Source organism: Mytilus californianus, unplaced genomic scaffold (assembly GCF_021869535.1).
Source record: "Mytilus californianus isolate M0D057914Y unplaced genomic scaffold, xbMytCali1.0.p SCAF_1, whole genome shotgun sequence".
In the NCBI taxonomy this organism is placed as follows: domain Eukaryota; kingdom Metazoa; phylum Mollusca; class Bivalvia; order Mytilida; family Mytilidae; genus Mytilus; species Mytilus californianus.
This window is the reverse complement of record NW_026262581.1, coordinates 129,133,682-129,145,542: the sequence shown is the minus strand read 5'-3', so window position 1 is coordinate 129,145,542 and position 11,861 is coordinate 129,133,682. Positions and strand designations below refer to the sequence as shown.

Below are 11,861 nucleotides of genomic sequence, written 5' to 3'. Positions count from 1 at the left end.
TCTGTTTTAGTTCCTTTCATGGGTTACACTAAAGACCTGAAAGTGGACCTGAAAAGACCTGAATAGACCTGAAGATATGCTACTCAAATTATTCAAATTGCAATAACTTCTTTATTTTACAATGGCATTTCTTCAAGTTAGAATTTTATTAAATGTAAAGATCCACATTTCTTCAAAAATATTTTTTTTAAATAAAAAACAATTTTTTGATGCCAAAACTTGGACCTGAAGGGAGAAATGAAAAGACCTGAAAGGACCTGAAAATCTATGGTCGGACTTATTCAAACTTCAATAACTTTTTAAATATTCAATGGATTTCTTTCAACTTCAGATTTTGTGAAACTAAAAATATTTAAAAAAAATATGAAAAATATCGTTGTGGTGTGTAAATATTTTGTCAATCAATATGTGACACTATAATAAAATATTTAATGCCAGATTTTTTTTTTCAATATTTTTATTAAGTATTTCTTAATACGCAATTATTCTGGAATTTTGTAAATTTTACAGTATGTTAATGCCAAAAGTCTTTTTTTTTTTAAGTATTTTTACGAGGAATATTCAGTGATGAAATGAAAGGAATAAACTTTTTAGATTGGTATTATCATTTTGTATATATATGCGTGATTACTCGTCAATTAATTAGCTTGTTCTATAATAATTATTTGGTGTTTTCATTGTTAAGTATACTGTGTTTTAATTATGTATAATTATGTAATAATGTGTAACTGATATCAACGACAATGCAAGCTCATTTTAAGCTAATCATTAAAATTAAATATTTTCATCACAAGCTACTTTTGACTCTTCTTGAATGAAAATGCAAATGTTTTATAAGCTATGTTGATTAACTATATATTTTCAGGTCCATTCAGGTCTTTCCATTTCCATTCAGGTCCGAGTTTTGTCACAAACATTCAATATGAACATAAAAATAAGAATATGTGGTATGATTGCCAATGAGACTACTCTCCCGTCTTTTTGACTTGTATCAGTTTTGAGTATCCTATTGGTATCTCCCGTCAGTTTTGATATTTGTTTTTCTTTTGATAAAATATTAGAAGAAAAAAACTAGATGTGGTTTGATCCCAATGAGACAAATCTCCACAAAAGACCAAATGACATAGAACCTCTGAGAAGTTAACAACTATAGGTCACCATACGGTCTTCAAAAATCTATTTTCAGGTTTGTTCAGGTCAAAGACTTGTCACCAAAATAATATTTTTCGTCAATGTTTTTTATTTTTTCGTTTTGAAAAAAAAATATTAGCGGAATTTCAGGTTCATTCAGATTTTTAATTCTCCGTTCAGGTCCGAGTTTTGACACCCCAACGATATTTTTCATAATGTTTTTTTTAATATTATTAGTTGATTGAATTTTTAGTTTCACAAAATCTAAAGTTGAAAGAAATTCATTGAATATTTAAAAAGTTATTGAAGTTTGAATAAGTCAGACCATAGATTTTCAGGTCCGTTCAGGTCTTTTCATTTCTCCGTTCAGGTCCAAGTTTTGGCATCAAAAATTTGTTTTTTATTTAAAACATTTTATTTTTGAAGACATGTGGATCTTTACATTTAATAAAATTCTAACTTGAAGAAATTCAATTGAAAAATAAAGAAGTTATTGCAATTTGAATAATTTGAGTCGTATATCTTCAGGTCTATTCAGGTCTTTTCAGGTCCACTTTCAGGTCTTTAGTGTAACCCTCCTTTCATAACTTCCGGTAAATTTTCACATGTTTCATATTTTTAGATTTTATTTCAATTTTAGCTTACTGTAACAACGTAAAGAGGAGCTGAGAAGATGGACGATGAACAAGAAACATACAAGTTATGGAGAATACGTAAAACAATAATGCAGGTAATTAGAACCACACTTTTAATTTTTTTTGACGGAAAGTAAACATCAGTATGTTGATGGTTTTCTGAAACTGAAGAAGAAATAGATAAACAAAAAATAAAACATGTTTTGTTTAGACAAAATGACAAGATTTGAGATGATCCAACGAAGAGCTGGCTGCTACACATGTAACAGATACCACAATACCAGCCCTGTCTCAAATGTGCTCGAACACCTACAGTGGCCTATGTTACAAATGAGACGAATACAAACAAGAGCAGTGGTTTTCTATAAAATTATACACCAACATTTTCATAGCAATCTACCCTAAAGATCTTCCTATTACATCAGACAGCAGAACATGGCATTAACATACCAACCACTATAAACAAATTCAAAACCAATAAAGATTCACAGACTACACGAAATACGTCGGACAAATCCGGTGAATAATGTATCGGTCTGGTAAAATTTTGTTGAATTCCAGTCCGAATGTCCGGTGTTATATTTTTCGTGGGTTTTTTTAAAAACCCTACATTTTTCCCAATTTTGGGGGCAAAATTCCCAAACGATCTCAAAATTCATTCTCATCTTTATTATTCATGACAGCGATGTTTATTTTGTTCAACCGCTAGCTTTATGCCGAAAATCGCATACAAGTAATGTGTAAATCCGAGGAAAAACATATCTGACTGACAAAAACAACAATGGCTGCCATCAACGGGAAATATAAACAATACCGGATCAGATTCCGGGAACAGATAAGGTCAATTTCCGGGTTTGCCGATCAAATACAATAGAAACATAAAAAAAATCCAAGCAGGTTCACAAAATACAGCTATGAAATATAAACACTAGAATTGAAAACCAAAAGATATATGAAAATGAAAGAAGATACAGGAAATATTTTATACAGAAACTCAAAATTTTTAGTTCACAAATAATTTTCATGTCAAAATCCAATAAAATGTGTCATTACTTTTCTTTATCACTGAAATGCATTCAAGCAATTGTGCACAACTTTCATCAAAATACATGTATACACTCTTTGTCACATGATTTTGTTTTTGTGCATTTTGGAGAGGAGTAGGGCACAATAAGTCATAAGATTGTTGTATTTTGTCGGATAATATACAATTAGATGTAAAAAAAATTGGTCAGGTAAAATTTCATTCGGTCTGGTAAAGCGAGGTTGTTTACCAGACCGAATGTCCTGTAAAAATAAAATTCATTTGTGTAGTCTGGATTCATACAAATTCTCATTTTACCCGCACACAATAGTACAATGGAACCTACTACCAACATCGGCAATCCTTTGTACAATAGTTGACGGCTTCATAGAGCGATTTCTATACATGTATCTGCTCTTTCACAAATATTTTAAACACTGCATAACATGTACATAGTATTACCAAAAATATACATAGGATAACAATCCATTAAAAAAAATAAATCACTAATATACTTTATTTTTTCATTTCACCAATGTAAAGTAATATTACTGAAAAATTCATTTCTTTTAAATTGTACATATGCCAGGCATGCAACAGCAGGTATTAGTCATTTTTGTGTAATTGAAAATTCCCTGTGATACAATGTAAATGTAGCTACTTTTATCTTAAAGGCTTTGACAAAATAAGGTAATGAAGAGAAACACCAAAGTAAATTAATTTATAATTACTATTTGGCAAGGCATACATGTACAAATGTATGAGGATTATTACTTGGGCTAGTACTAGTTCTTATAAGAATTTTATTATTATTATCAGGCTAGTGAAATATAAGTACTGAAAACCCATAGGCTTGTAAGATTTTTCAGATAATTTGAATCATTGAGTAGACTGTGGTTGACTTATTTAGTCAAATCTGTAACAAAATTGACCGAAATGAGATAAAAAAATAGTCATATGAACATTTGAAATGGCAATGGTACACTTGCATTTGCATGTGGCGATTCTGTCAATAAGAAATAATCAAATTAAGTTCAAAACTGAGCTCAGTCAGAGCTCATGTTATAAGATACACATGTGATCAGTGTTCCAGCTTGATCTTTTTCACAGGGCGGTCCGCCAGCCCTGTACCCTTTTTACTGACGCCCTGTGCCATTTTTAAGACGCCCTGCCCTTTTTCCCGAGTTCATGCCTTTATGTCGTATTATTTTGATGAAAATACTATATAATTCCACCTGCCTTCATGTTTCTGACAAGTTTATGACCCTCAGCTAATTAACATTTACAGCAGGTGTTATAAGTTGTGATTACAGGTAATCCGCTTATCGCTATCGGATGGGTCACTAATCCGTTAATTAACAAGCCTAATAATTGACCATTATAATTATCTTTCCCAGTAAAATTGGTCAGTCGGTATTTCAATTTCAATATTTCTCTAAAGACCACAATTTGCAGTTCGTTTATCTATAGATGTTTTTGTAGTTTCGTTCATTGAACAAAATTTTTTTTCCCCGGACAGTTCGCATTTTGATTTCAAAATTTCTCAAATGATCACTATTTGCAGCTCGTTTGACGTAGTTTCGTCACATTTTTATAACGTTTCAACAAAATCTTTCAACAATTTCAATAATAAAGATAAAACTTTATTCAAAACGTTCAGAAATATTTTCATGAGTCAAACAGGTGCTATCTTTATCATGTACTGCACATGCGTTAACGTATTCCTATAAATTTAATAGAAACTAAAACGTAAAATAAAAAATTATGTAGTATCAAAGTAAATGAGAGAGACAATATATTTCTTACTAAGCAACTTAATTTAAAAAATGATAATTTCTTTCCTTTTTATACGCCCGTTTACGGGACGTATTATGGTATACCTCTGTCCGTCCGTCTGTCTGTCCGTCGTCAACATGTCGGACATTAACTCATAAACGCTTTAACCAATTTGCATAAAACTTTGGTGAATTGTTTATATCTATTGACGTGAGCTCCCTTTCGTTTTTTATAAATTTTGAATTTTACGTTTCTGAGTTATGGGGTTTTATTCATTAAAAAAAGGGGGATTTTCCAGTTTTCGGACAATAACTCAAGAATGCTTTCACCAACTTGCAAGAAATTGTGGTGAATTGTTTATATCTATTGACATGAGCTCCCTTTTGATTTTTATAAATTTTAGATTTTACGTTTCCGAGTTACAGGGTTTTATTCATAAAAAAGGGGGATTTTCCAGTTTTCTGACAAAAACTCAAAAATGCTTTCAGCAGTTCTTATGAAACTATGGTGAATTGTTTATATCTATTTAAGTAAGCTCCCTTTAGAATTTTATAAATTTTACATTTTACATTTCTGAGTTATGGGGTTTTATTCATTAAAAAAATGGTGATTTTCCAGTTTTCGGACAATAACTCAAAAATGCTGTCAGCAATTCTCATGAAACTTTGGTGAATTGTTTATATCTATTGACGTAAGCTGTGATTCCTGGTTTTAAAAAAGAGGAACCCAACTTTTGTTGATCAGGAATGTCCAATGAAAATAACTGAAGTGAAATTGTGAACTAGATTTCTGGATCTGAAACTATGGTGAATTGTTTATATCTATTTAAGTAAGCTCCCTTTAGAATTTTATAAATTTTACATTTTACATTTCTGAGTTATGGGGTTTTATTCATTAAAAAAATGGTGATTTTCCAGTTTTCGGACAATAACTCAAAAATGCTGTCAGCAATTCTCATGAAACTTTGGTGAATTGTTTATATCTATTGACGTAAGCTCCCTTTTGATTTTCATAAATTTCTAATATGACATTGAGAATTAATTGAACTTTATTTGTTTATAGTCTGACAACAGATTTACTAAGTATTGCGCAACAGCACAGTGTATTGCACAACAGCAAGAAATCTTTAATTGAATATAAATTCAATTCATATAAACAATTTCAAGTTCTTTGACTACATTTATTCAGAAACCTGTAATATGTCAAATATTTAATTACAATCCAAATTCAGACCTGTATCAAGCTTGAATATTGTGTCCATTTTTGCCCCAACTGTTCAGGGTTGGACCTCTGCGGGCGTATCCAGCTGCGCTCAGCGAAGCAGTTTATTGTTAAACACGAACCAATCCGTAGATGAATCCGGATTCATTCTAAATTTATTATCCTCTTGTCACTTCCTGTTTTCATTTAGTTTAAAAATCGAAAGTAAACATGATCTATTCTTGATAAATTTAAAATATACTGTCATTTTAATCCTTCCAAGTTTATAAAAATGAATTCCAAATATCGATTAAAACGTTTTTTACAGGCGTTTTTACATAATGATTATGCAGTGAAATAGTCGTTACAATTTCATTTTTGCTGTGATTCCTGGTTTTAAAAAAGAGGAACCCAACTTTTGTTGATCAGGAATGTCCAATGAAAATAACTGAAGTGAAATTGTGAACTAGATTTCTGGATCCTTCTTCTTATCTTCATATTTAAGCATCACATCAGTCAAATCATGCAATAACTGCCTACATTTGTAGCATGCCTAAAGCCTTCAAAGATCCTGGTCCTTGAAGGACTTGGGCATATGTATAGCTAGTAATATACGTCCTTGGTCCCTTACTGTTAACCAAAATAAGGTTGATTTTCATCTCGCGTAAAAGTGACTAATTATAAATAAAGCCCTCAAACTTTAGCTGAAACCCCTGCTATTTACATAATAAAAGACAATGTTTTTGAATTATCAATCAGCGTGCTAAAGTGCCCTTTTCCTGATTGGCTCCCTGCCCTTTTGAAATCCTAGCTGGAACAATGGTGATGGATAAACCTGAGACAGTACTCCCATAACTGACATAAAATGATTAATATATTACATATAAAAAAGAAGATGTGGTATGACTGCCAATGAGACAACTTTCCAAAAGAGACCAAATGACACAGAAATTAACAAATATAGTTCACCGTATAGTATTATTGTGCCAAACTACCTTTCCATATGAAAATACATGTACAAAAGGCGTATTGCATTTCCAAGATAAATACCTCATGATTATTATAAAGGATGGATTATTAGAATGAATAAATGTCAGAAAGAGTTTAGATAGACCCATGACATAGTTCATGCAAGTTCATACTACTGTGTGGGAAATGTTCCATCTAAGTGTAGTTGTGCAATGAAAAACAACAATATGACTTATAGTTGTAATTTTGTATCTATTTATTTTCAGTTATGCCATGACAGAGGGTATCTTGTAACACAGGATGAATTGGACCAAACATTAGATGAGTTTAAAGGCCAATTCGGAGACAAGCCAAGGTAAGGAAATAAGGTGGTATTATTGTAAAGACCAACATGAACTTAATGATTTCAAAAACTTACAAATGTATTAGAGGCATTAATTTGCCAGTTGTAGATAATCATAAAACACAGGAAAAACATTTTCATTGTAAATATAAGTAGCCAGTAGGTCTAGTACATGACTAAAATGTATTTTAAAACATGCAATTATTTTTAAAAACCCAACAAATTTACATTTTGAACACTTCACATATTTATTTTTTTATCTTCTGTATTAAGGTGAAATCTTGTATAATCTAAGATAATGATTATGCCTATACAGCTAAAATATATCTTCCCCTTTTACTCCTATATAGCAAAGTTTTATGTTCAAATCATGGTTTTTTTAACTACATGTACCAGTAAACTCAAAGTACTTTTAAATAAGATTCTCTTATGGTAGTAGCCTGTTATTTATTTATCGTATCACAGAGAGTGGAGTATGATATGAAAAATTTGTTTGTTTGATGGGCTTAGCTTATCCAGCTTCATGAAACAACTTTGCAACATTTCCATTGATTATTTGTTATGTCATTGGTGAATTTCAAAGGTCAGAAGTGCTCAGAACTATGCACATTTCTTCATAATATAGAAAGCACTCACACTTATCACTTGAAAATCTTATTACTGTCAAATTTTATTACTTTCTGAAGCATACAAAAAGTTTTGAAATGTCTGATGTTAAAGTTTTACACCAAAGGCTTGTTATATCCCCCGCAAACAAAGTTAGGGTATATAAGAATCACCATGTTCGTCTGTTACTCTATCTGTCTGTCTGTCCGACTATCCTGCTTCGCGTCTGTGCATAATTTTTGTACCATAAGACTTAGGTTAACCATATTTGGTATGCAGTTGCATCATGGGCTGATGGCTTGTCATATACCATGTCATGACCTTTGATCCCATTGATAGTAAAACCTAGTACAATTTGTGTCCCGCTCATGAAATTTTGTACTGTAAAACTTATGCTAAGTTAGTAACCATACTTAGTATGCTGTTGCATCATGGGATGGGATGTGTCACATACTAAAGTCAGGTCACTCTGACCTTGATTTTGACCTTTGACCACTACGATAGTAAAACCTTATCCAATTCATGTCCGGCTCATATCTTTTGTACCATGAGACTTTGGTAGCACTCAATAATTAGAAAATAAAATTAAAATTGAACCACAAAATGTTAAATCATCTTCTATTCCTGGCTACTAAAACATTAAGCCATGTGTCATACATGTGCATATGTATGTAATCAGTATCCTCAGGTTTTATTTTCAAAAGTTAAAATGGTGAAATATAATGCATTTTTTGTGTATCCATGGCAACATTCTGCATTTATTTACTATAAAATATTGCAAAAAGGGGGATGAAAATGTCACATATTCCCCAAAAATTTGGTTCAAACTAGAATTTCAATCCTTTTGAGTGATACATTTTCTGAAACTATTGTCATTGACATTAATCTACCAAATGAGCAAATGAAAATTGGGTGTCTTTCGCCTCATTTTTTCGTAAAATTTAATCACAAAGTTTGTGCGACAAAAGGTTGGAAAAAAACATTACAATAATTTCATGACCAATGTCTGGTATGGATATGAAAATACAGACTTTCATACAGAAAAAAGCCCTTAATACATACATTACACAATCTTGATGTTCCTTTAAAGCTACTATGAAGGTAATATCAATCTTCAGCTATCCAAAAATGAATTTTACTGCACACTAGCTTTCATATTTGAAAAATCCAAAATGCGAAACTACACACCTAACTGTGAAGTGCTACCTTAGGTTAACCAAACTTGGTATGCAGTTGCATCATGGGCTTAGGTGTGTGTCATATACCAAAATCAGGTCACTCTGACCTTTGACCCTTATGATAGTTTTATTAAACCTTGTCTGATTTGTGTCCTGTACCATAGAAACTAGGTGGACCAAACTTGGTATGCTGATACATCATGGGATGTGGGGGTGTCATATATCAAAGTCAGGTCACTCTGACCTTGAATTTGACCTTTGACCCCTATGATAGTAAAACATTGTCTGATTTGTGTTTGGTTCATAAGTTTTTGTACTGTAATACTTAAATTGACGAAACTTTGTATGCAGAAGCATCATCTTGACCTTTACCTTTTATTTCTTAATTTACAGTACCGGTATACCGAATTTACAGTAAACAAACCTCAAACTTTGTTCCTGGGTCAATATAATTCTTTCAGATTGACCTATCAAAAACCATGTGTCAATCTAACACCGATGCAATGCTTGTATAAAATGAATGGCTGAAAACCAAAAATCTCCAAATGTCATTGCCTCAATAATGAATTTCACAGCAACAACTTAAACTCAAGTATGGGTATTAGTCCCGCTATGCGAACAGCTCTAGTTTATTATTATATTGAAATTAAATAACGTAGGTTGATATTAAGTGATATCCAATTCTCACGCGTTATGAAGCCTTATAGTGTAATATATAATGCCTAATAAAGTTTAAAGTTGATATAGAAAATAAGCTAACTTCAAGATCAACCAAATATTTTTTTTTTACTATAAATAAAAATCTAATATTACTCTCTGTGCTTTTTATTTTTGCATACAGTTATGGCCTAAATATTGGTGATTTGATATATAGATATAAATTTATTATGACATTGATTCTGTTTTTGTTTAGTACATATGAAAACATATACAATTTTTTGGGGCTTTTAATTCCAATTTATACCAGGATTGTTACAAAACTAACAAAATACTTCAGATTAACATACACAAACATCTACCTCATGGGTCCGGAAATGGTAGTATTTTCCAGTCATGACTGAATTTAAAATGCAATTTGACTGAAATGAAATTCCTAATTGCAGTTAATTGAAATTTTGACTTAAATAAAATCAGACATTTTTAACCCCCTTTTTGGTCAGAAATGCATAATTTGATAGTATTGATGTTATTGTTTGATAGGAAATATATATTTTCCCTGTCTAATTTTATATTTCTATATATATATATATATATCGGCAGTTTGGAGATTTTTTTTAACTATTTTTGCATATTTCCTGGTTAAAGACAGTATTGTTGTGTAGATATTATATTGACCTAAATATTTTATTGCACAAGCATGTGAGGTTTAGTGATATGAGAATTGAAGACAAAATACTATTCTTCTTTTGTAAAATGAATGTGCATTATTTTTTCTTGTAAATTTCAGTGAGCGTAAACCAGCTAGAAGTGATTTGATTGTTCTTGTGGCTCACAATGATGATCCAACAGGTAACATTTTTTTTTTTTAAATTGATGAAATAAGAATTATATACCGTATTCAAAGACTTTGTAGAGTAATAATAATATATGTCAATGTCAAGTTTTTATTTTACTTTGCATGTTCAAAAGGTTTCCCTATTTCATAATGCTAATTTATTAAATGTTTTAACAAGTTGCAGCTTATATTCATCTCTTCAAATTGGTCAACTGATAGAATATTTAAGCTCATTGGTAGTGAAAGGTTGTTAGTATGAAGCAAGTGCAATGTAACAAAATGTTCTTACCATCCAATTCCAGTGATTGACTGTTTACTTTACAAGGTGGACTGATTTAACAGATAGTCAAGATAGGTAATCACACTGCACTTATTATTATGCCCCCGCCGTAGCAGAGGGGGCATTAAGTTTTACCCTTGGTCGTCTGTACGTCCGTACATCCGTACATCCCGAAATTGGTTTCTGTCTCTAACTTTAGTTTACCTCTACCAAATGTTATGAAACTTATACACAATGCTTATTACCACAAAAAAACAGATCATATTTGAATTTGGGTGGTGTCACTTTTACCTTTTTAGAGTTATGTCCCTTTACAAATGGAAAAATTGCTTATTTTTTCATTTCCATTCTCTAACTTAAGTTTGCCTCAACCAAATGTTATGAAACTTATACACAATGCTAATTACCACAAAACTCAGATCAAGTACGAATTTGGGTAGCGTCACTTTTACTGTTCTTGAGTTATGTCCCTTTATAATGTTATATGCAAGCAGGGGCATCATCTGTGTCCCATGGACACATTCCCCATTTATTTCATACTAACAACCTTCACCAGCAATGGACTAAACGTTCTACATGGTGGTCACTTTCAAAAGATGATGTCAAACTGCAACTCAAAAAAACATTATAGAAAATTGGTACATGTATTGTGAAAGGACAAAACCTTTCTAATATGTACAGTAATAATAAGCATTAAACTCTTTCATCATCAGTAAGTATTGGTAAAAGAACAGTTAGTTGTGGAATAAGTGTCCTATTATAAAACTTTTCCATAGCCATGCTAAGGACTTCTTTTTATGCCCCCACCATAGGCAATGGTGTGGTGGGGGGTATTCAGTGTTACCTTTGACCATCAGTCCTTCTGTCTGTCCGTCTTTCCGTCTGTCCCATTTCTGTTTCCTTCCGTCTGTCCCATTTCTGTTTCTGCACTCTAATTTAAGATTGCCTCGTACAAATTTCATGAAACTCATACACAATGCAAAGAACCACAACACGAGTTAAATTTTTTGTTGTGAGTCATATACTGTTCTAGAGTTATGCCCCTTTTTAACTTGAAAAATTGCGAAAGCTTGAGCGGGGGCATTGTGTCCTCAGACACATTTTTCTTTTATTTTTTAATCTTTATTATATTGCACTGAAATAAATTGCCAGGGAAAGTACAAGTACAAATAATCAGCAGTTTTCATTGTTGGGTTAATGTTTTATTATTATTACCCTGAAATC

General features: G+C 31.6%; 1 protein-coding gene across 1 annotated transcript in view; it reads left to right on the top strand.

Moving 5' to 3' along the window:
• The first annotated feature begins 1,697 nt into the window (after positions 1 to 1,697).
• LOC127734110 (DNA-directed RNA polymerases I, II, and III subunit RPABC1) overlaps positions 1,698 to 11,861 on the top strand; it is a 28,452-nt gene continuing 18,288 nt past the window's right edge. The window contains exons 1-3 of the mRNA XM_052243762.1: positions 1,698 to 1,861; positions 7,002 to 7,090; positions 10,310 to 10,371. Of these exons, the coding sequence (XP_052099722.1) occupies positions 1,805 to 1,861; positions 7,002 to 7,090; positions 10,310 to 10,371 (208 nt within the window). The 5' untranslated portion in view covers positions 1,698 to 1,804. The remainder of the gene's footprint in view (positions 1,862 to 7,001; positions 7,091 to 10,309; positions 10,372 to 11,861) is intronic.